Below are 24,952 nucleotides of genomic sequence, written 5' to 3' on the forward strand. Positions count from 1 at the left end.
GCGGCGGAGGTTGCAGTGAGCCGAGGTTGCACCACTGCGCTCCAGCCTGGGGAACAGAGTGAGATTCCGTCTCAAAAAAAAAAAAAAAAAAAAAAAAAAGTGATCAATGCCATGGTGTGGAGCACTTCACAACATTGTGCAGCCACCACCTCTATCCGGTTCCAGAACTTTCCATCACCCCAGTCACCCCTAGCTCCTCCCCAGCACTCCCACATCTGCTTCCCATCTCCTTGGATTTGCCGGTTCTGGGTGTCTGTTATGAGTGGACTCCTACAACAGGTGGCCTTTGAAACTGTCTTCCTTCACTGAGCAGACGTTTTCAAGGCATTTCCAAGATCTCTGCAGGGCAAGGACGTGTCTGTCCAGGATGAAGCCCGCATTGGGCTGCTCCGCCTTGCAGGCCCAGGCAGGCTGGCGGGGGCTGGGGAGAGCTGGGCCGGGGTCCTGTGTGTGCTGGAAGGTGTGCTCAGAGCTGGGTCAGGGTGGAGGTCACGAGGTGGGCCGGGGCACCGCTCAGGTGTCCCTCGCTGTCGGGCTTACCCTGCCCTGCCCATCCAGGTGTACAAAGGCTACATGGATGACCCGAGGAACACGGACAATGCCTGGATCGAGACGGTGGCCGTCAGCGTCCACTTCCAGGACCAGAACGACGTGGAGCTGAACAGGCTGAACTCTGTATGTGCCTGGCCTCCCTGGAGGCGGGAGTGGGGAGGCAGGGACGGGTATGGGCGTGGCCTCTGGGGAGGGGGTTGGCAGGGATGGGGGTCTGGATTCTGGCAGGCTGAACTCTGTATGGGCATGGCCTCCGGGGAGAGGGAAGGCGGGGACCGGGGTCTGGATTCTGGATGTGCCTCAGGGGCTTCCAAGGGAGGGACCTGGCCATGCTCCTGGGGCCCAGGGCCAGAAACTGGAGGCTACAGGGTCAGAGTCTTGCCCAGAAAGTGACAAAGGGGGCACCAGGGAGAGGCCAGGGAGCCACCTCAGGTGGCCAGAGCTGACAGGGCTGGCCAGGCGACCATGAGGGCCCTGTGTAGTTCTGGGACCTGGGTCCTCCAGGGAGGCCTCGAAGATGGCATCCAGGGGTGAGGCTGGCAAGGCCCCCTCAGCCCCCGGCTGCCGGCTTTTAGCTCTTTATGGGGATGTGGATTCCCAGTACTTGGATCAATCCTGCATGCTCCTAATTCAGAACTGGGATGGGAAATTCCATAAATAACCCCGGGCTTTAAATGCGGGCTAAATAGCTCCCGGCAAAGCTGCACCTGCATCTTCTTCCCCTGAAGGATCCTCAGGGCCTTGCGGGTGCATCTCTGGTGCACCTGACGCAGGGGTCCTGTCTCCCATTTCACAGAGGAGTAAAGGGAGGGTGTGCAGGCCCCAAGCCCTCCAAGGCTGCAGTCCGTAGGGCTCAGCTGGGCAGAGGCAGGGCTGGCGGGGAGGGTCAGCTGTGCCCTTGTTCTTCCAGAACCTGCACGCCTGCGACTCGGGGGCCTCCATCCGATGGCAGGTGGTGGACAGGCGCATCCCACTCTATGCAAACCACAAGACCCTCCTCCAGAAGGCAGCCGCCGAGTTCGGGGCTCACTACTGACTGTGCCCTCAGGCTGGGCGGCTCCAGTCCATAGACGTTCCCCCCAGAAACCAGGGCTTCTCTCTCCTGAGCCTGGCCAGACTCAGGCTGTTCCTGGGCCCTGCGCATGATGGGCTTTGGCGGACCCACTGCCCCTCACGGCTGCCGCAAGTCTGCTGCAGATGACCTCATGAACTGGACGGGGTCAAGGTGACCCGGGAGGAGAGCTCAAGACAGGGCACAGGCTACTCAGAGTTGAGGGGCCCCTGGGACCCTTGGCCATCAGGCGAGGGGCTGGGCCTGTGCAGCTGGGCCCTTGGCCAGAGTCCACTCCCTTCCTGGCTGTGTCACCCCGAGCAGCTCATCCACCTTGGAGGTCATCGGCCTGAGGCAAGTTCCCCGGAGAGTCGGGGTCCCCTGTGGCCCCCTCAGGCCTATGTCTGTGAGGAAGGGGCCCTGCCACTCTCCCCAAGAGGGCCTCCATGTTTCGAGGTGCCTCAACATGGAGCCTTGCCTGGCCTGGGCTAGGGGCACTGTCTGAACTCCTGACTGTCAGGATAAACTCCGTGGGTGTACAGGAGCCCAGACAAAGCCCAGGCCTGTCAAGAGACGCAGAGGGCCCCTGCCAGGGTTGGCCCCAGGGACCCTGGGACGAGGCTGCAGAAGCTCTCCCTCCCTACTCCCTGGGAGCCACGTGCTGGCCACGCCCAGGAAGGAGGGACGGCATGGGCAGGAGGCGGGGACGTGGGGGCCTCCTGGTTTGACGTCAACAGCTCACGGGAGCATGAACCATGAGGGCCCTCAGGAGGGGAATGTGGTAAAACCCAAGACATTAAATCTGCCATCTCAGGCCTGGCTGGCTCTTCTGTGCTTTCCACAAATAAAGTTCCTGACACGTCCAGGGCCAGGGGCTGTGTGACGGCTGCCTGAAGTTCTCCTCGATCCCCGGGTGAGCTTCCTGCAGCCTGTGGATGTCCTGCAGCCCCTCAGCCCTACCCCCCAAGTTTCTCCTCTGACCCATCAGCTCCCTGTCTTCATTTTCCTAAACCTGGGCTCCAGCATCGTCCCCAAGCCCACCAGGCCAGGATGCGGGCATCCACATGCCCTCCTCCTTGGCTTCCCCTGCATGGTGGTGCCAATGTGCCCTGGCACCCCTGCAGGGGCTCCGGATGGAGCCTGGGGCTGCCTGGCCACTGAGCACTGGCCAAGGTGACGCCCACTCTTCCCTGGACAGGCCTCTGTCTTCCACCTGACCCAAAGCTCTCTGGCCACCCCCTTGTCCCCAGGTATCCCCCTCACCCCATCAGCGTCACCAAGGACACAACTGACCCTTTATGCCCTGCTTAGAATCAGTCCCGTCACCAACTTTTGTGACGGAGTCACCCTGGGGTTTGATAAAAATGTAGATCTTCAGGCCCCTCTTGAAGCTCAGAGGCAGCAGGGCTGGGAGGTCCTGGAAGCTGCATCTGTGGTCAGCATCCGCCACTCCCAAGGGGCTCGCAGGTGGCGGGTTTGAACCACAATGCAGCCTGGATGTGGCCCACCCCACCCCTCTCCAGCTCCCTCTCCCGCTGCAATGCAGCCTCCACGTGCAATGCAGCCTCCATGTGCAATCCAGCCTCCACATGCAATCCAGCCTCCACATGCAATCCAGCCTCCAGGTGCCACAGGGAAGGCCTGTGACTCCTCGGTTACTGGCCGTGGGTCCAGACCTCTGCCAGGGACCACGCTGTGCTCAGTGCTCCTGTTTCTAGCTGCACCATCGGGCTGAGCTCCCACTGTCTGGGGCTGGTCTCGGCTCTGTGTCTGCAGGATCTAGAAACACCCATGCTGAAGGTGGCACCCAGGGAAGGGGTGGGGGCTGTGCCTGGGGGTCAGACCAGAGAGGGACGCCACCAAGGGGATGGGCGTCTGCTCTGCTCACTTGAAACACCCATGACACGAACTTCACCATTGGAACCATTTCAGCTGCACAGTGCAGTGGCCGTAGACACTCACACGGCTGTCCCCCATCACCACCGTGCCCCCTGCTCTGCCCACTCCTAGAAGCGCTGCTCCTCCAACCCGGGGCTGCTCCCTACTCCAGCAGCACCCCCAGGGGGCCCCATGGCTGAGCTGTCTGTGGGTGCCTGCTTGGGCCCAGCCACACACCAACGGCGGCCCTGTGGGGGGAAGTTTTGCCTCCTTTTGTAGAGGGACCTGGGGTGCGGAGAGGGCAGAGGGCTTGCTCAGTCCTCTCAGCAGCCGCTGGCAAAGCCAGGCCTGGACCCAGCTCTCCTCGGCTGTGCCGTGCAGCAGCCATGGAGGTCAGCGGCTCTTCGAACCAAATGGGAAACCAGGACATGCCTGGTTGACCACGGACTTTTTGCGAGTCAGGCATGAGGCCTTCTGATCATTCACTCATCCCTTCCTACCTGGTTGCTGAGCCTGTCTGTGCCCTGGGGATGGGGATTTGAGGGGTGCAGTGATGAATAAAACCCATCCCTGCCCGAGGGCCTCACAATCCTGGATGAAGTCCACTCAGGACCGCAGGAGCCGGACCGGGTTGGAGGCCGGGGAAGAGCAGGCATTCCAGCAGAGGGAGTCAGGTGGCTTCTCCAGTGAGGCAGCTGAGAGTGAAGACTCCAAGGGCAGAACAAACAGCAAATGGGAGACAGGCAGGGGCACGTTCCACAGCACAGATGTGGGCCAGCCCGCTGGGGGCAGTGTGGAGCAGGCAGTGCCCTCATCCAGGACCTCAGCATTGAAGGAAGCCAGGGTGCTGTGAACCGTGGTCTCTTAGAGGCCACTGTCCTCTGAGGGAAGAGCTCACAGTGAGCAAGATCTGGTGGGGGCTGGCGGGAGGGTGAGCGGAAGCTGGCTGAATGCAGACACGATGGCCAGAGCTCCAGCAGCCTTCTGGGGCCATGAGGATGAGGCACCCGCCTGGTGTGGTGGAGTGGGAGGTGACAGGCTCTTTAGGGCCCCGCCCTCCAGAGTCCTTTCTTATGTGAGAAGGGAATACTGTGTGTTAAAGCCACTGTTATTTTGGGTGCCAACCAATTTTAACCTAAAATTGGTTAAATATGCAGCCAACCAATTTTCATGGAATCACTAGACAACCCAGAACCATCAAATGTTTGAGGAAAACCAATCACTACCAAAAAGGGGCCCCCAATGTCAGCAGGTATCAAGGAAGCAGAGCAAACAACACCCTCGAGAAAAGGGCAGTACGTCTTCACAGGTTTATTTATCCATAGAGAAGATACAGCCTTAAAAACGGAACTGAAAATATAAATATGAAAAATGTGACATCCAAAAAAAATTAAAAAGTGATGGGGTGAATAACAGGAAGAAAAGGCTGAAGAATGAACTTGTGCCTGGAACACACAGTCAAGGAATTCTCCACTTTGTGATGTCAGCTTTCCTCAAATATCTGGGGATGCTTTATTGCTTCCTTTGCTTTGTACTTGAAAATGCCCAAGTTTTTTTGTGCACAGCAGAGCGAGATCGAGGGAAAGTATGAAAAAAAAAAAAAAAAGGAAATGGAAGATGAAGCCAGACATTCCAACATCTGCACACTGACAGTTTCAGAAGAACAGGATCGATGGGAGGGAAATAATGCACACCTGGGCCCTGTGGGCCCCGCGACGGAAGCTCTGCTGCTCCTCACGGTTTCTCCTGGCGCCCAGAGCAGCGGCTGTTACAGAATAGGCTCTCCGTGAATAAGACACGAGATATGTCTTCATCTTCATAAAATTTTAGAACAATGAGGGCAAAAGGAAAGATTTAAAAACCACTATGGGCTGGGCGCGGTGGCTCATGCTTGTAATCTCAGCACTTTGGGAGGCTGAGGTGCGTGGATCACCTGAAGTCAGGAGTTCGGGACCAGCCTGACCAACATGGTGAAACCCCGTCTCTACTAAAAATACAAAAATTAGCCAGGCGTGGTGGTGCATGCCTGTAATCCCAGCTACTCAGGAGGCTGAGGCAGGAGAATCGCTTGAACCCAGGAGGCGGAAGTTGCAGTGAGCCGAGATCACGCCATTGCACTCTAGCCTGGGAGACAAGAGGGAAACTCCATCTCAAAAAAAAAAAAAACAAAAAACAAAAAACAACAAAACCCATCCCCAGGCTTCCCCACAGCAATGGGGTGAGAGAAGAGGGTGTCCCAGAGTCCCCAGGTGACTGGCTTTGTGTCTAGAGTCACAGACCCGGCCACGCAGGCCTTCAGGTGGCAGCGTCCCCAGGTGACTGGCTTTGTGTCTAGACTCACAGACCCGGCCACACCCAGTGACAAAATGTGAGGATGCAGAAAATGTCACCCACGCATCCTTCCTGAACGAGTTTCTCAAAGGTGAATTACAGAAAACAAAACAAAATGAAAGAGAACAAAGCACAGAGCACTGCAGGCTGCCCAGGCTGTTGCAGCAAAATGCCACAGGCTGGCTGGTCGAAACCTAGAAGCGATTCTTCTCGCTGTTCTGGAGGCTGGAAGTCCACGATCAAGGTGCTGGCAAATTCACTTTCTGGGGAGGGCTGTCCTCGGTGGCCACGGTTAACAATGCTGTACTGGATGCTGGACATGGGCTGAGAGGATAGATCTTAAGTGTTCTTAACACACACAAAGAAAATGAAAGAAGCTGGTGCGGTGGCTCATGCCTGTAATCCCAACACTTTGGGAGGCCGAGGCGGGGGGTGGATCACTTGAGGCCAGGAGTTCAAGACCAGTCTGGGCAACATGGCGAAACCCCATCTCTACTAAAAATACAAAAAAAACCCCCCAAAAAACAAAAACTAGCTGGACATGGTGGCACGTGCCCATAGTCCCAGCTACTGGGGAGGCTGAGGTGGCAAGATTGATTGAACCTGGGAAGCAGAGGCTTCAGTGAGCCAAGATTTCACCACGGCAGTCCAGGCTGGGCGACAAAAAAAAAAAAAAAAGAGAAAAAAAAGAAAATATTTTAGGTTGGTGCAAAAATAATTGCTTCTAATTGCAAAAACCGCAGTTACTCTTTGCACCAACTTGGTAGTCACCGTGAGGTGTGAACATGCGAAATAGCTTGACTGCAGCGATCATTCACAGCGTGTACATCAAGTCCTACACCTTAACTGTACACAATTCCTATTTGTGAATTATATCTCAGTAAAGTTGAAACAATTTTATAGAAATTTAATAATAGCCTAGAATTAAACTCCCAGACGGCCTCAGTGGGGGTGGCAGAGGAGACTTGTGAAGGCAGCTGAAGTGCAGTGGCCTCCCTGTCTTGCTCTGGAGGAAGAATCAGACGCTGGCCACACATGAATGCTGGGGAAACGTGGGCTTAAAAATGCAGGAAGTAAACCTCAGGGCATCACTAGAAGGATAGAAATAGAGGAATGACTTTAAACCACTGGAGGAATAAAATGAAACAACAAAATCAAGGAAAGAAAAAATATCGCTAAAGAATGGTTAATATGAAACAAAATGGCAGGAAACAGTCAAACCGTAACAGTAAAAACCACACATGTAAGTGGCGAGTCTCATATTGGGATAAAAACATAACACAACTAGTTCCTGCTATTTTCCATCCACAAAAGACTCACCCGAAACTAGAGGGACGCATAACCACTGAAAACGGGGACGTCTACACCAGGCAAGTGCTCTCAGAAAGCAGGACGTGGAAACGGTCATCACAGACCAACAGAACGGAAGGCTAAGTTTGTCCTTTTAAGGAACAAAGAGGAAAGTGTAATTGGATAAAAGTACAAATGCATTAGGAAGATACTATGATCATGGTCTATTATGTAACATGGATATTATAATATTATAATATATAAGGCAAAATTCTTAAATTTATAAGGCAAAATGGAAATTCAAGAAGAAACTGGCAAAGTCACAGCCATTGCTGAAGTCTTTGCAGATTTCTCTCAGAAATTAAAGCAATCAAGAAGCACAAGGAAGCCAGGCGTCATGGCTCACACCTGTAATCCCAGCACTTTGGGAGGCCGAGGCCGGTGGATCACTTGGGGTCAGGAGTTTAAGACCAGCCTGGCCAACATGGCAAAAGCCCATCTCTACTAAGAACACAAAAATTACCCCTGCATGGTAGTGTGTGTTTGTAATCCCAGCTACTCAGGAGGCTGAGGCAGGAGAATCACTTGAACCTGGGAGGCGGAGGTTGCAGTGAGTTGAGCTCATGCCACTGCACACTCCAGCCTGGGAAACAGAACGAGACTCTGTCTCAAAAAAAAAAAAAAAAAAAAAGCACAAGAAGAACAGGGCAGAATTGGAATGTAGGCAGTGGAGATTGCGGTTGCCCTGTGGGCATGTGTACATGCATGTGTATACCTACAGATATGGATGTCTGTGTGCCTGTCTGCATTTATATGTACACGTATCTTGATGGATTATGGATTATTACATATTGTGCATATAACTCGTGTAATATGCATGAACACACATGAACGATACGTGAGCAAACACTATGGATCCATAGAGTGTGTGATTCTGCACCTGCTCTGCTGCAAACAGGTCCTGAGGAGACGCTTCATCTTCAGACACATCTGCATGTGCAGACGGAACATGAACAGTCTCGCAGAGAGGGGGTCCCAGCAAGTTTCCAAAGCACCCCCACCCTGCTGGAAACACCCTCCAGCCACAACCTCAGGAGAGTCATGCTAGGACGCGGGGGGCGTGCCGTGAGAGGACAGCAGGCGTGAGTGGATCTCCAGGCACCCTCGGACCCTGAGCGCCCAGCCCTGGCCAGCTCAGCAATGGCACTGTCGGCCGGCCAGCGGGCCCCACTGGGAATGCAGCCCTCCTTGCCCTTTGCCCTCTGTGAGAGGCTTCTGTCCTCACCATCAGATTGTGACAGGAGGCCTCACCTCCTTCTGTTTCCCAGGCTGGGTGATCATGGGGAGGGCAGGGCCACTGGGAGAGTGGAGACTGTCCTGCGACTCAGCCACAGGGATTTGGGGGAAGGAAGTGAGGACTTTGAGCTGGGCATGCTGTCCTCCCTAACAAAGCAGGGATTCTCCCCGGAGAGCCAGAGGGGCTGAAGCAGCTTCCCCCAGAACCCCCCTCACACTGCCTCCAGCTGGGACGCCCTGCAGGTCCAGTGGGGGAGAAATGAGACATGAGAGAGAACGAGAGGGTGTGTGCCACCCAGCAGGCGCGTCTCTCTGAGAGAATGAGAGTGTGCATGCCACCCAGTGGGTGCCTCTCTCTGGCGTGGCTGGAGGGCTTTCAAAGGAACATTCATAACCTTAAATGCACTTGTTTGAAAATAAAAAGACTGAAATAGATGGTCCAAGTTTCTGACTCAAGAGGCTAAAAAAATAGCTACAAAATAAATCCAGAGGTGAAGATGAAGACAATGTCGGATTTTAATGAAATAGGAAAAAATAAAGAACTGGTGTGATAAATATATTCAAAAACCAGTTCTTGGAAGATATCAACAAAAACGACAAAGCTTAGACGACTCAGAGCAAGGGAAAGCCAGAGATCGGGGTGGGTGTGGCGTGCAGGAGAGCCCACAACAAGGGGGGTTCCAGAATCCAAGGGAGGACCCTGGGAAATGGGACAGGCTGGGAGCCAGGGGTGAGGAGGTGGCTCAGGTGGCTAGGGGGACTTTGGGGAAGGATGGCCTGGCTGCACAGACCGTGCTCGCTGGCCCAGGAGGGAACATAACCGGTCCAGATTTTCAAGATTGACAGAGAAATCCAGGAATTCAGGGAGCTTAGGGGAAGGCTCGGTCTGGCCAAAGCCACTGAGGACCAATTGGCTGAAAGGCAATTCATGAGGGCGGACGCCCTGGAGAGTGTGGCTGCTCCAGCCCAGCCCTCGTGGACTCCTCTTGGCAGCCCTGGCCCTCACCACGGTGCTGCCCCTGCCCTGCCTGTGAGATGGCCGGGGGCTCTGTCTGAGGGTCCCCATGCTGAGTGAGGGGCAGGGGCTGGGTCAGGAGGGACGAGTGTGGAGGTGGGGCAGCAGAGGGCCCCGGAGGGCAGCAGGGTGGTCAGCCTGCACCCAGTGGCTGGCCGTGGCAGTGGGGCAGGGCTCATCCGAGGCCACTCTGTCTCTCTGAGTGTGGGGTGGGCAACCCCAGCTCCTTCACCCAAGATGTTTTATTCATTTGCCTGATGGCATCCCAGCCCCGTGGATGCTGCAAGTGCAGCTCCTCCACGCCAGTCCCCAGCGAGACGCACTCAGATCTCTCCTGGCCAGATGCGCTTGCGGCTGGGAGAGTGATTAACCAGCTGGAGCAGCTGCATTTTACCCCCAGACCACAAGGCTGGATCCTGGGCAGATAAGGGAGTGAGATGCTCAGCCCTGAACTCAATCACAGCCATGAGGGAGGCCACAGCGCTCAGACCAGGGAGGCAGGAGGAGGCTTCTGGTGTTTTTGAGAGCACAGGCTGTGTGGTCTGGAGCAGGCAGTGGCCCAGGCTGTGTGCAGCGCCCTTGGAGACGGCTGATGTCTTCACCAAATGGGGCAGCCCACACACGTAGAACCCAGGGGATCCAAAGAAGGCACTCACCACGTGGCTTCAGGCAAGTGCCCCTGACTCAACAATCGGCCAATCAGTGCATACACTGTGAACACCGGGAAGAGTCTGTGACCAGCGAGCACGCCGCACATCTGCCTTGTCTTGACGGTGGCATCACCCACACTTAGTCATGCACACACCTCTTAGACGTGAGCAGCTGATGGGTTACTTATGTCAACAACCAGCACCCAGTCATCTCCAGCCTCCAGAGCCCTGGAGCCCCTGCATTGTTGTCCCCATGCTTCTGACCTCCTCACCCCCGACGAGTCTCCTCTGCTCTTGAACCTCCCCAGTCGGAACCTGGCCAGGTGTCCTTTGCATGCCTGGCCTCCTTCACTCTTGGTAATGTCTGCGGATTCATTCCTGTCTACACTGCAGTGTTCAGTGGCAACTGCATGAATTCACTGAAAATATACTGTAACGTTTGGGTTTGGCTTTGGCATCTCTTCCACCTTTAACATACCAACTTCACAGCTCACATTATTTTAATCCCTTTAAAAGATAATTGATTTAAGGCAAAAATCATAACAATGTGTTGTGGGGTTTATGACACATGAGAAGGTGTGATGGTGACGGTGTAGGGTCCAGGTGAGGGTGGGGGCACCCCGCTGTGGGGATCTTACAGTGTGCCTGACCGGCTGGCACAAGAGAAGCCGGGACAGGAGAAGCCGGAGGTAGGTCACTCTCCACCCTGGGGCAGCCACTGACAGCAGAGTCGCTGCGGAGGGGCCAGGCGGGGAGCACACACAGAGTCCTAAGGAAAACCTGAGGCTGGAAGAGAGGACAGAGGAACAGGGCTGTGTGGAGCAGCCAGGGAAGAATCAGCACAGACCGGGCCCGGCCAGAGCGCTCGTCACCTCAAAACAAGGTCATCGAAGCCAGAATCACCCCGGCAAAACAGCGCGAGCTGGACCGCTGCCCTCACTCAGCTTCTACAGTTTCTCTGCTCGTGTTCTTTGTCCCTTCCAGGATTCCACGCTGCTTTTAGCTGTCACTTCTCCCGTCTTCTCTTGCCTTCCATGAGCTTTTTGCCTTTGAGTGCACTGACCAGTCACTTTGTATGGTGTCTCTCAGTTTGGGTGTGCCCAGGATGTTCTCACGATCGGAATGCGGAGATGCATTTTTGGCAGGAATATCGCAGAAGTGACGTCCTTCTCAGGTTGTTGTATCAAGGGTACGTGATGCCAATCTAGCTTGCCACTGATGGCCTGAGCTTTGTCACATAGATAAGGTGGTTTCTGCACTGAAAAGCTGTTATTACTTTTTTAGGTTAATAAATATGTCAAAGCAGATACTTTGATCCTATGGAAATCTGCAATGAAGCTAAGTTAAGTATAAGACACACTAGGTAAAAAGTAACAAGGAAAAAGAAGATATCCCATGCTAAACTAATCAAAGGAAAGCAGGAGTCGATTTCAAGTCAGAGTCTAGGGATAAAGAGGGTCATTTCCTGATGACACAGGGGTCAACCAGTCAGGAGCATGCACGATGTGAGCACAGGGTCTCAAAACACATGAAGCAAAAGCTGATAGAGCTGCAAGGAAAAATTACAGACAAATCTGCAATTACAGTCAGAGGTTTCAACACTGCTATCAAGAATTTGTTTGTTTGAGACAGGGTCTTGCTCTGCCACCCAGGCTCAAATGCAATGGCACAATCATGGCTCACTGCAGCCTTGACTTCCTGGGCTCAAGAAATCCTCCTGCCTCAGCCTCCCAAGTAGCTAGGATTGCAGGCATGCGCCGCCATGCATGGGTGAGTTTTTGATTTTTTGTAGAGATGGTGTCTCACTTTGTTGTCCAGGCTGGTCTCTCAATAATGAGCAGAGCAAGTAGACAGAAAGTGGATGATAATATGGGCTACTCAAATAACACAGTCATTGCCGTTTATAGGACACCCCGTGGAGCAACAGAACACAAATTCAAGTGCGCGTGCAACAACCGCCAACCATAATCGGGGTCATGAAAGAGTCTCAATAAATTTAAAAGGATCCGAAACATAGAATATGTCCTCTGACAACAATGGCTTTAAAGTAATGATCAACAGCAGAAGGAGCTCTGGAAAATGCACAGATATGTGGAAGGGAAATAGCATAGCTCTAAACTCATGGGTCAAAAAGGAAATCAAAGGGAAAATTATAAATTATTTTAAACAATGAAAACAAAAATACAACATATCAAAATTTCTGGGATGCAGTTAAAGCTGGACTTAGAGGGAAATTTATAGTACTGAATGCTTATACAGATCAGTGACCCCAGCTTCCACCTTAAGAGACCTAAAAAAGAAGAGAAAGTCAAACCCAATGTAAGCAAAAGAGGCTGGGTGCAGTGGTTCATGCCTGTAATCCCAGCACTTTGGGAGGCAGAGGTGGGTGGATAACCTGAGGTCAGGAGTTCGAGACAAGCCTGGTCAACATGGTGAAACCCCATCTCTACTAAAAATATACAAAAATTAGCTGGGCATGGTGGCACATGCCTGTAATCCCAGCTACTCAGGAGGCTGAGGCAGGAGAATCGCTTGAACCCGGAAGATGGAGTTTGCAGTGAGCCGAGATTGCCCCCACTGAACTCCAGCTTGGGCAACAAGGCAAGACTCTGTCTCAAAACAAAAACAAAAACAAAAACAAAAACAAACAAACAAAAAAACAAGCAAAAGAAAGAATAAAGATAAGAGTGGAAGTCAATGAAAAAAAGTGCATCAATGAAACCAAAAAGCTATTTCTTTGAGAAGATCAATATAATTGATAAACTGCTATCTGATTGTTCAGTTAAAAAAAAAAGCCACAAATTGCCAGTATCAGAAATGAGAAAGATGACGTCACCTCATACTTCACAGATGTTGAAAGGATAAAGGAATATTATGAACAACTTTATGCTAATAAATTCAACAACTTATATGCGATGGGCAATTTCTTGAGCGATACAAACTACATACATTCAGTCAAGAATAAAATAAACTCAGCAGTTGTATACCCATTAAATAATTCAACCACATATAAAAATGATAATACATCATGACCACGTGGGCTTTATCCCCAAGAACACAAGATTGATTTAACACTTTAAAATCAATCATTATACTCTATCATATTAATAGATCATCACGCAAAAAGATTCTCAATAGATGCAGAAAAAACAAAATCCAACTTTCATTCCTGATTAAAAAGACTCTCAGCAAACAAGAGAAAGGATAGTCTTTTCAACAGTCTGGAAAAAACTGATTATCCACATACACAAAAAATAAACACTGAATCATATCTCATACTATAAACCCAAATAAACTTAAAATAGGTAATAGACCCAAATGCAAACCTTTAAAACTCTAAAACCCTTGTGACTTTGGGTGAGGCAAAGATTTCTTATATATGACACCAAAAGCAGGATCCATAAAAGAAAAACATAAATTGGATTTCCTCAAAATTAAAAAATTCTGCTCTTTGAAAAACTGTTAAGAGAATGAACACACAATCCAAAGGCTCAGAGAAAGCATTTACAGATCACATATCTGATAAAGGACTTGTATCCAGAATATGCAACAAACTCCCAAATTCAATAATAAGAAAATAAACAACCCAATTAAAAATGAGTAAAAGATTTGAACTCAACGCTTACTACAGGAGATGGAGAATAAACAGATGAAATGACACTCAACATCATTGGCCAACAGGAAAATGCAAATTAAAACCACAGTTCCATCTATCACCACACACCTATTAGAGTATTTGAAATTAAAAAGACCAACCATACCAAGTGCTGGGGAGGATGTGGAATGTAAAACCATACAATCGCTTTGGCAGTTTCTTAAAAAGTTTCACATATGGCTACCGTGGCATCCAGCCACTCCACTCCTAGACATCTATTCAAGAGAAAGAAAAGCATTCATCCAAAGACTTGTGCACAATGTTCGGATCAGCTTTATCTGTAAGAGCCAACACCAGAAACAACCCAAATGCCCACCAGCAGGTGAATGGATACAAACTGTGGTACATTCATACACTGGAGTACCATGCAGCTGTAAAAGAAATACGCATTGACAAACCAAATGACGCAGGCAAATCTCAAAAATAATTGTGCTGAGTGAAAGAAGCTACACAAAAAGTACATATTATATGATTCCATTTGTGCAAATCATAGGAAATGCAAAGTAATCAGTAGTGACAGAAGGCAGATCAGTGCTTGCCTGGGGATGAGGGAGGGCAGGGAGAGATGACCAAGAGCGAACCCGGGGTGTTCACTAGGCTGATTGTGGTGATGGTTTCACAGGAGTATCCGAGTGTTAAAACGTACCAAATTAAAATATGTGGCTTACCGTCTATCAATTACACCACAATAAAGCTACTTTTTGAAAACCATGAGGATGGCTCAGGTCCGGCTCAAATGCCCCCACCCTGCGTTCCTTCCTTGGGACGTCAGACGCTGGAGCTGGAGCAGGAGGGGACCTAGATGGGCGGAGATCTAGCCCTACTCACCCACTGGCCACGGGGTAGGCGAGGGACGCTCAGCAGGGGCTTCCCGCAGACCCACGGTCTTCAAGCCCCAGAAGTCCTGATGCCAGAGGGAAGAGGGGATTTGCCCAGAGTGAGGGGCGGGGGCTGGACCCACAGCCCCTCCCGGCGCGCAGACCCCGCCCCCAGCCATAACCACGCCCTCAGCCCCCACAACCACGCCCCCAGCATGCCACAATCACGCCCACAACCCGCCCACAGCCCCTGCGACCTGGGTCTTGGTACCAGCTCCATCTAAAGCCGCACCACCGGCCCCTCCCATGCCCCTCCCCCATCTCTTCCAGGCCCCGCCCTGCCGCAGAACCCGCCCTCAAACCCCGCCCCCGCCTAACCACAAATCCCGTTCCGGTCTCCTTACATGCCACGCCCCTTCCCCGCCCCCGCGGGGAAGCGACACAGCCTGTCTCCGCCTTTCGCCCCGCCCCCTCCAGGCCCCGCCCCACCCCGCCCCTCGCCCGCGCAGGCCGGAGTCGCGGCCTCCCCAGCTAGTGGTCGCGGGCGCGGGCGCGGGGGCAGCGGGGTGGCCGCCGCGCCAGGCGTGCAGCCGGGTCTGGCGGGCTCCGAGAGGCCCGGGAGCGGCGCGCAGAGCAGCCTCCGGCCGCCGCCGCGCAGGTAAAGCCCCCGCCCAGCCCTGGGAGCGTGGATTCCCACCCACCCCATGACCATCCCCCCGCCGCGAGTGCTGGGGTCTCGGGGGTCCCAGGTTCCGGGGGTCCTAGGGCCGGAGGGTCTAAAGGCTGGAGGTCCTGGGGGTCCGAGCCTCTCCCGGCCGGCTCCGCGCGCGGCCCCGCCGTCCACGCCCAGCGCGGGCCGCGCGCACAGGGCTTGGCTTCTCTGTTTTCTCGGTTTCCTTCTTCAGGCAGTTGAAAGAAAAGGCGCGGTTCTGTGCCCGGTGAGAGCCGCGGCTCCTTTAGGGCTGGCAGGGAAGGGCTTGCTGGGTTATGACAGTTTTTAGGGGTTGTCGGAGTCAGCCAGGCGTTGGCTGCTGGAGTAGCCCCTGGCGCGCGAGCGCCCGCTGGTGCCCGGCCACGTGCCCAGCTTGACCCGCGCTCCAGGTTCGGGAGAAGCTGCAGCCGTCACCGTCCTCCTGGCGTCCACCCTGAGGAGGGGCTGGGTGGTCCAAGCCGCCGCCACCCCGCCGCCCGGCCTTTGGTCCCCAGCGGTGCTGTAGGTGGCCAGGGGTGGCTGCAGTGACCACCCACTGGGCCACGCGGAGCCCCCTGGCAGTGCCAGCTCCCTGCACTTGTGGGACGCTCCTCCCGGGCGCATTGGGAGTCTCCAGAAGTAAGTTACAGGCAGAGCTGTTTAAGGAGGCGTGCTCCCCACCCCAGACCCTTCAGTGGGCCCTCAACACCCTCCCCACCAGTGGATGCATTTCCCAGGTGACCGCAGCCGGCAGTGCTGACCACCCTCCCTCCCTCTCCACTCCCTCCTGCGTCTTCCCTTTCAGAGCTGCCAGAGTGGAGTGCACTGCTTCTCCCAGCGGGGCAGGATGGCGGTTTCATGTCTGGTTGGATAAGGCCTTGCCTGCGGAAACCAGCTCCATCCCCAGGCCTGAGCAGAGGCTCGCGTGTCCCCGTCCCCAGGTCAGGTCAGGATGGGCACCGTGCGCCCACCTCGCCCCTTGCTCCTGCTGGTCTCCACCCGGGAGTCTTGTCTCTTCCTCCTCTTCTGCCTGCACCTGGGCGCTGCCTGCCCACAGCCCTGCCGGTGCCCTGACCACGCAGGGGCTGTGGCTGTCTTCTGCAGCTTGCGGGGCCTTCAGGAGGTCCCCGAGGACATCCCGGCCAACACCGTGCTCCTGAAGCTCGATGCCAACAAGATCTCCCACCTCCCGGACGGGGCCTTCCAGCACCTGCACCGGCTCAGGGAGCTGGATCTGTCTCACAATGCCATCGAGGCCATCGGCCCCGCCACCTTCGCGGGCCTGGCCGGGGGCCTGCGGCTGCTGGACCTGTCTTACAACCGCATCCAGAGGATCCCCAAGGACGCCCTGGGCAAACTCAGCGCCAAGATACGCCTGTCCCACAACCCCCTGCACTGCGAGTGTGCCCTGCAGGAGGCCCTGTGGGAGCTGAAGCTGGACCCCGACTCCGTGGACGAGATCGCCTGCCACACCTCAGTGCAGGAGGAGTTTGTGGGGAAGCCTCTGGTTCAGGCTCTGGATGCAGGTGCCAGCCTCTGCAGCGTCCCCCACAGGACCACAGACGTGGCCATGCTGGTCACCATGTTCGGCTGGTTCGCCATGGTGATCGCCTATGTCGTGTACTATGTGCGCCACAACCAGGAGGATGCCCGGAGGCACCTGGAGTACCTGAAGTCTCTGCCCAGCGCCCCCGCCTCCAAGGACCCCATCGGCCCGGGGCCCTAGTGCCTGTTCCGGCAGACCCCCGCCGGTGGCTGCTGTCACTTTTGTAGTAGGTGGTGACTGATGCTGCTTTTGCTCTTCCCTGAGGCAGGTGTCACAGCCATGTGTGCTCCCCACTGTTGCACTCAGGCACAGCAGCACCTCCAGGCTGGGTGGTTTTGCCACACATCCGTGTGACGGATGAGGAACCTGAAGCTTAGAGGAACGGAATGACTGCCCGTGATGATACCATCAGGAAATTATCCCAGCGGGACTTCAACCCAGGCTGTCCATCGTGACATGCCGCCTCCTTCCACCATGCCAGCCTCTCCCACACGGGGCCCCGCAGGCTGTGGACATGCACTCAGAGGACTAAGGGGGTGCTCTGTAAGCGAGAGGGTTCACCAGAGGGAGCTTGGGTGCAGGTTCACCCGCTGAAGGTGCTGATAAGTCCTGTGCTGAGGAGCTGACTTGCCCTTGTTTACTTACAAAGTGCATTGTAGGTAAACATGAGCCTTGTTCCAATGTTCGAAGTGCATTGGAACGTGAGCCCTGTTTCCAGAGCAAAGTAACAGAGACCAGATTTTTCTAGAGAGCTAAGTGGGATGTGTAGCTCAAACAAACTGTCCTACCCTTTTTTATTCTCAAATGTTTGTTTTGAGTAACCTTAGTGCCAAAATTTCAGTTCAGTAATGGGGTGAACGATACGGAGAGAGACCTGGGAAAAGTCCAGGGTAGCTTGCCCAGGGGAAGACAGCAGCCACATACCTGGGGCCCTGCCTGCTTCCTGCCCCTCTGGCTGTGCCTGATGCGGGAGGCCCTGCCCCAGGGCGATCTCAGCTCACTGCAACCTTTGCCTCCCAGGCTCAATCACTTCTGCTGCCTCAGCCTCCCTAGTAGCTGGAATTACAGGCATGAGCCACCACGCCTGGCTAATTTTTGTATTTTTAGTAGAGACCGGGTTTCACCATGTTGGCCAGGCTGGTCTCGAACTGCTGGCCTCAAGTAATCCGCCTGCCTCAGCCTCCCAAAGTGCTGGGATTACAGGCGTGAGCCACCACGCCCGGCCCTGTGCCTTGCTTTTTCTACTCACTAAGATATAAAACAGCTCTTTTTCCAAGGCCCGGAATACTGGGGATTGATGTTTCAAGGCCAATCAATGGGATGCTTCGTTTTCTCCAGCAACAGGAACTCTCTCTTTTCACCTTTGCTGCCAGGAATCTCAGAGATAATTTAGTGCTCAATTTACTAACCTTACTTCACATTCAGGTTAGATGTTACCTCCACCTATATGATAGTAATTCCTAATTTTATTTTTTATTGTCCTTTTTATGAGTGTTTATATTTTAAAGTACTTTGAGTATTTTTGGGGGGGGTGTAAATGAGTGATCAGTGTACATTGTGTGTGGACTGAAGTGTAGGTATGTAGAGATGCTTCGCCAAACAGATGCTTAAAAATGACCGGAAGTTGAGGGCGGTTTCTCTTGGGAAAGTATCAGGTGACTTGGAAGGTGAGAGCCTGTCCAGGGTGTGTGCACTGGTTCTGATGTACCCAGTGTGTGCAGTGTGAGTCACGGGGTTGTCTGTGTTGTGAGGCGCTTGGTAGGCTTTGCTCTGCCCACAGTGCAGATGCGGGGTGGGTGAGGGGCCAGGCCCAGTGTGTGAGTGGAGGCAGCCCCAGGCTCTGCCTGCTTCCCTCACGCCACGCTGCCTGAGTGTCGCCACGCTGCCTGAGTGTCGCCATGCTCGGAGGACAGAGACCTCCACGGAAACTGGCAGCGCCACTCACCCTTCCAGTGAGAGCTAGAACCAAGTGCCAGCCCCCGGGGTGCACCCGTGCTGGTGTGGGGCCACGTGGTCCTCGTGGTCCAGGCAGGGCCAGCATGTGGCGGGGTGTCCAGCTCCACTGTTTGGAGGAAGTGGGCGCTGACACAGCAGAGTGCCCTGGGCCCGTGGGGATTTCCTTCCAGAGGACACGTGGCTGAAAGCATAGGATAAGGATGTGTGGGTGAATGACTGGTGCCATCCCTGGCTGTCTGATAGATGCAGGTAGGGCAGGTGAACTGTTGCTGGCCTGGCCAGCAGGCCTAGGGTCACATGGTGATTGGCGTCCTCCTGCCACCCCTTCTCCATGCCAGGGTGCCTGTGGCGGGTTTGCCCAGCGCGCATGACCCCAGGTCCCAAGGAGAGTGTGAACTGAGGCCTGGGTGGTGAAGGCAGGGCCTCTCCTCAGCCCTGTGTCCTGCGGGTGCCGGCCAGTCCCATCTCGCATTTTGGGGTGCCCTTTCCCTGCTGCCAGGGGACTCTTCATTTGTCCTTACCCTAGAATCAGCCCAGACACTGGACATCACCCAGACGTGGCCTTTCAGGAGGTGCACAGGGCAGGGGCAGGCCCGTCCCTCCCTGCTCCAATTTGCTGGGCCGCCCCAGCCCAGGGTCTGGCCTTCTCCTTGGTGAAGGTCTGCTGGGCCCCTGTCCACCTCCTGCTGGGAGGAGGAGATGGGGAGAGGACCAGGAGGACACCGGAGGTCCTGTCCCTTGCACTGTGAGCTCAGTCAGGTCCATGAGCTGCCCACCGTCCTGGCCTTACTGTGCCCCCTGCCCCACCAACATAGGTGAAAGCACCTCCCCTCTAAGGAAGACCATAGAGACCCCAACACTGTGGGACCCCAAAGCTCCTTCATGCCCACTGGAGCTCCCACCCTGGGTGCTTGCAAGTCCTCAGCGCTCCCGGGGTACAGCCCTCCCCTTCCTGCCCTCTAATGTCCACCCCTCCCTTGCCCTCCCCTCCACTTCCTTTCTTTGCCATCCCCTCCTCTCCCATCTTGTGACCTCTTTACTGGCGGGGCCTGGAGCCCATGATGGACACTTGCGGAAGGAGGGGTGGCGGAGCACCCCTGAGATGACATCGCTGCCTGCCCCAGAGCACCCCGCCTCTCCCTGTGACTCAGTTCTTTGCAGCCCAGATGTGAGCATGTGCACCCTGGGACCTGCTGCCCGTTGGGATGCCCAGGCCAAATCAGCCCCTCTGCGTCCATGCTGCACTGATTGCAAGAGTTTCCCACATCTGCAGAGGCCGTGGGCTCAGCCCCACACCAGCCAGGCCACCAGTGTTGACAGCGGTGAGGCGGGGACAAAGGAAATGTCTCAGTTCACAGTGTGGACATGGTGGAGGTCTCGGCCTTGCGAGACAAGGCAGGGGGAGGGGATAGGAAATTGGGGGTATTCTGTGACTCCTGGGCCACCGGGGAGCCAGAATCTTCCAGCCAGACTGGATGGGCAGGGCTTAGCTTCCCGATGCCGCCCATTCACCACTTTCACCCCGGGAACCTACCTGGGCATCATGGGAGGCAGAGCCTGAACCCCAACCCAACCCTAACTCTAATGCTAACCCCTAAACCATCCCTCACCCTAACCCAATCCTCGCCCTAACCCTAATGCTAACCCCTGAACCAACCCAATCCTAACCCTGATGCTAACCCCTGACCCAACCCAATCCTAACCCTGATGCTAACCCCTAACCCAACCCTCACCCTAACCCTAATGCTAACCCCTAACCCAACCCTCACCTTAACCCTGAAGCTAACCCCTAACCCAACCCTCACCCTAACCCTGATGCTAACCCCTAACCCAATCCTCACCCTAACCCTGATGCTAACCCCTGACCCAACCCTCACCCTAACCCTGATGCTAACCCCTGACCCAACCCTCACCCTAACCCTGATGCTAACCCCTGACCCAACCCTCACCCTAACCCTGATGCTAACCCCTGACCCAACTCTCACCCTAACCCTGATGCTAACCCCTAACCCAACCCTCACCCTAACCCTGATGCTAACCCCTAACCCAACCCTCACCCTAACCCTAATGCTAATCCCTAACCCAACCCTCACCTTAACCCTGAAGCTAACCCCTAACCCAACCCTCACCCTAACCCTGATGCTAACCCCTAACCCAACTCTCACCCTAACCCTGATGCTAACCCCTAACCCAATCCTCACCCTAACCCTGATGCTAACCCCTGACCCAACTCTCACCCTAACCCTGATGCTAACCCCTGACCCAACTCTCACCCTAACCCTGATGCTAACCCCTGACCCAACTCTCATGCTAACCCCTAACCCAACCCTCACCCTAACCCTGATGCTAACCCCTGACCCAACCCTCACCCTAACCCTGATGCTAACCCCTAACCCAACTCTCACCCTAACCCTGATGCTAACCCCTAACCTAACCCAACCCAGCCCTAACTCCAACTCTAAAGCTAACTCCTAACCCTAGGAGAGGAGCCCAGGCCGGGCCCTCCCCCTGCTGCTGTTGGGCTTTGGAGCCCCAGATGCCTGCCCAGAGGCTTCCTTGTGCGGGGTGGGGTCCAGCAGTGGGGGATGGGCCCAGAGCCGGTGTAGCCGCCAGCAGAGCCATCCTGATCCACAGGGCCATCCCTGGTGGGGTGGGGCCCCCTGGGGCAGGAAGGCCACTGAGGCCAGGGAGACTCCCAGGCCCACTCACGGCGCAGGCCCCACAGGAGCTGGCTGGAGGCTATGGGTGCGGGGCGTGGGCCTGCCGGGGGTTGCGTGGCAGGCAGTGGGGAGTGGGTTGTGCTGGCAGCTGTGGGTGAGTGAGGAGGCTCCTCTCATGAAGGGCCCCGGGGAAGTGGAATCTGGCCCTGAGAGACCCCCGGCCTCCTCTGCAGGGGCTGCCGGCAGGAGGGGAACCGGGGACCACCTCCCGCCACAGAGCCTGGGGCCCCCAGCCTTGCCTACAGGGAGGGTAGATGAGAGTGTAAACTGCACATGAGGTTGGGCTAAACCTGGACGTGTGTTTCATAACCAAAGCAGCCGGGAGGCTCCGGCTCTGCCCAGTGATCATCTGGGCAGGACATGGGGACGAGTGTCCAGGCTGAAGGCAGGGCCCGGCCAGCAAAGGGCCATTTTGCATTGAGCTCCACAGCTGGTCACATTCTGTGGAATGTGCAGACGTGCACGGCCCATCAGACAGGGTCTGGAGTGGGGCTGCCGTCTTGGGCAGCTCCTCCCGGGTGTCTGCCAAATGCGGAGGTCACCAGAGCCAAGGCAGCAAGGCAAGGAGCCCGGCTTCTAAGGAACTCTGAGCAGGTGTGGTCCATGGCTGGGAGGCAGCTGGCCCCACAGCACATAGCACGGAGGGCGGCGCGGAGTCCTGGACGCTCTTGGCAGGTCCCCTCATGGGGGATGTGGGGGCTTGGCTTAGGCCTCGTCTGGCTGGCCTTCCTGGACCGCAGTGGCCAGGAGCTGAAAACCGTGACCCCAGTCTCCCTGCAGCTGTTCTTGATGGGATTTCTGTTCGCCAGTCAGATGCATTTGCACAGGACTTGGATCCTGAACTGTGTAACCTGGAGAGGCAGGTGTGAGCGGGCCATGCTGCTGGCCCAGCCCGTGCCGGTGTCTGTTTCTGTTGTCTCTCGGCCCTTCTGTGAGCCCTCAGTAAAGCTCTTCGTGCTTCAGTCAGCAAGTGTGGATTCTGTCGTCGGCAACTCTGCGGCCCAAACCCCGAGCCTCCCCCTCCCCCAGACCTTGCAGTGCCATGGAGCTGAGGGACCTGTGAATCCACAGCTGTGGCCCCGGAAGGGCTGCAGGAGCTGAACCTGCGTGAGCCCGGCAGAGGGTGCAGAGCCGGCTCGTGCAGGCTCCCAGCAGGCTCATGACAGCGCGGATGGTTAAATGTAGCTCCTGACAGCCAACTGTTAAGGTTTCAGGCATTTTTGCACCAGGTGACATGATGGTAGCCTGAACGTGACCATGGCAGCAGTCTCTACATCAAGGAAACTGGCAAATGTCAACATGCTGGGTACCCTTGCTCCTGCCCCTGCAGGCTGTCAGTGTCTTCCAGCCCACACTGCGGGGGGCCTTGTTGTGTGGCTGCCTCCCAGGCTGGGGTGAGGGTCTCCAGAGACCACCATCGTGCAGGCTCTTGGTCAATAGCAGGGTGAGGTGCTCGCGCCAGGGGACGCGTTCTCCGTGTGACCTCTACACCCCAGGTCAGGTCAGGATGTGATTTGCTTCTCCAGGGCTGTGACTCACTAGATCCACCTCCCACTGGTGCCTGGTGGCCCCCGACAGCCCTGGCCCTGTCCAGGCCCTGGCCTGTCCTACAGTCACGGGTGCTGGCCTGTCCCCGCTGTCCTCCTGACCACCTGGTGCTCCCGGCCACCCTGTCTGCCCCCCTGTCTCCTCGGGACAGCTTGGCTGCCTCCACTTGCTGGCCCCTGCCGGCCCACCCGCTTTCCAAGCCTGCCCTGCCCCTCAGCTCCTGGGGTGGGGAGGGGAGACCTCACCTTCTGCCTGCAGCAACTCCCACCTGTCACGGAGCCCCCCTGCAGCGCCACCAGGCCCTGCCCTTTCCCAAGCAGAGGGATGGGACAGCCGTGCAGATCCCGGGTCCCGCCCCTAGGGAAGGGCCTCGCTGCAGAAGCCAGGCTGCTCACCTTTCAGCACCTGGTGGCGTCTCTCTGTGGGAAGGGAGCGGTTTTATCCAAGCAGGACATTGTTTTCTGTAGTTTTACCTTCTTTCAAGAAATGTCGTATATGAGACCTCCGTTGAGTGTGGCAGCTATTCATTGATATTCCATTGGATGCACTAGTGTGTCCTAGTCCCCACGATCAATGTGTAAATCGTAACATCCAATCATAGCGAGTTTCACACACACAGGAATAAATGGAGAGTGCTGTACCAGGCTCCATTCGCCTACTCCTGCCGTGATGCAAGCCTGCTCGACCCGGCTTCCCATCCTCACACCCGCCTATGTTCTCCCTCCAAATGAGTAAAAGCAAATCCCAGACCTCAAAAACAAAAACAAAACAAAACCTATCTGTAAATATCAGCAGGAACCGTTCACACATAGGGCCTCTTTTTTGTTTTAAATATATAACCACAAAACCACCATCCACCTGAAAATGACATTCCAGCAGTTCCTGAGTCTTCCTCGCTCGGTGCTCACATCTCCCTGACGGTCTCATCGTATTTTCCGGGCTTGCTGGAATCAGAGTCTCCCCAGTGCTCCGCCGAGGCCGCTGGCCAAGGCCTCTTAGGTCTATTAGCTTACGGGCCCCGTTTGTCTGCTGTCGGCTCCCCTCGCCGTGGTTCTGCTGAAGCAGCCTGGCTGCCGGCCCGGGGACGCCCTGCCTGGATTCCGCGGCTCCCCCACGCGCCTCTGTGAATGCGTGGGCTCGCTGGATTTCCCGCAGGGCTTGCTGGCCACGCTCTCCCGTCAGCTGTGTGTCTTCGGTTGCCTCCCGGGGACGTTTGTAGCTGCTGTTCATTCACAGAGTGATTGAGCAGGATCGCTGGGCCATGAGCCCTCTTCACTTGTTAGCTAGAATCTTCCAGGAAGCGCATCGGTGCCTCCTTCCCTGCGCCTGGTTCCTGCGGGACGGCGGGAGGGTCACTGGCCACGCTCCTTGATTCACCGAGTGCAGGGTGAAGAGCTGCCTCCTCTAACAGTGACAGTCATGTTGTAAGCATCATTTTGCATGGCTCTAAACACATTTGGTGGCCTTACTTTCCCTAATGCAGCCACAGCATCCCGTCTGTGACCAGTGGCGCCTCCGCGTCTGCTCTGTCTTTATGACCAGCCCTCGTTGTCCTTGCAGCTTCGTGGCTCTTGGGTGGGACAAGGGGTCCTTGTCTTGTCCCCTCCTGCCCTGGCCCTGGGGAGCCCTGATTTCTTTCGGGAGGAGAGGCATCCACAGCCTGGACTTGACAGGTGCTCACCGTGAGCCAGCCCTGCCCCTCAGGCCTGCCTGGTCTGTCTCCTCGAAAGGTCAAACAGCCCGTGGGCTCCCATGGATGCTTCCTGTGGCCCAGGGCTAAGGTGCCATCCTCCCACCCTCGCCCGGCCCTCGGTGGCATCTCCACGTCACCTCGGCTCCAAGCACCCCGGAGGCAGAGGGTTCTGCCTTCATTTCACCTCCCTCTTCAAGGCCATCCCCGTGGTGGGCAGAATCGCAGCCCCCAGAGATGTCCGTATCCTCATCCTGGGAGCCTG

The 24,952-nt window shown here is 55.5% G+C and overlaps 2 protein-coding genes and 1 long non-coding RNA gene across 7 annotated transcripts in view; 2 read left to right on the top strand and 1 right to left on the bottom strand.

The window, feature by feature from the left end:
* Window positions 1-2,418, top strand: part of TRPM2 (transient receptor potential cation channel subfamily M member 2) — a 104,128-nt gene extending 101,710 nt beyond the window's left edge. For all 5 annotated transcript variants that reach the window (XM_055373718.2, XM_055373712.2, XM_055373713.2 and 2 more), the window contains 2 exons: window positions 559-675; window positions 1,463-2,418. In XM_055373718.2, coding sequence (XP_055229693.1) covers window positions 559-675; window positions 1,463-1,588 — 243 coding nt within the window. In that variant the 3' untranslated portion in view covers window positions 1,589-2,418. The remainder of the gene's footprint in view (window positions 1-558; window positions 676-1,462) is intronic.
* A 2,358-nt stretch (window positions 2,419-4,776) lies between these two features.
* On the bottom strand, window positions 4,777-14,652 carry LOC134757885 (uncharacterized). The gene is made up of 3 exons (XR_010132434.1): window positions 14,547-14,652; window positions 7,133-7,253; window positions 4,777-6,903 (listed from the first exon to the last, which is right to left on the bottom strand). It is a non-coding gene; the product is annotated as an uncharacterized lncRNA (long non-coding RNA).
* Window positions 14,653-15,034: 382 nt separating this feature from the next.
* LRRC3 (leucine rich repeat containing 3) lies at window positions 15,035-17,614 on the top strand. Its single transcript, XM_031006397.3, has 2 exons — window positions 15,035-15,194; window positions 16,033-17,614. The coding sequence occupies exon 2, from the start codon at window positions 16,180-16,182 to the stop codon at window positions 16,951-16,953; it is 774 nt and encodes a 257-aa protein (XP_030862257.1). The 5' UTR covers window positions 15,035-15,194; window positions 16,033-16,179; the 3' UTR covers window positions 16,954-17,614.
* Window positions 17,615-24,952: the final 7,338 nt, after the last annotated feature.

The sequence above is a fragment of the Gorilla gorilla genome, chromosome 22 (assembly GCF_029281585.2).
Source record: "Gorilla gorilla gorilla isolate KB3781 chromosome 22, NHGRI_mGorGor1-v2.1_pri, whole genome shotgun sequence".
NCBI lineage: Eukaryota > Metazoa > Chordata > Mammalia > Primates > Hominidae > Gorilla > Gorilla gorilla.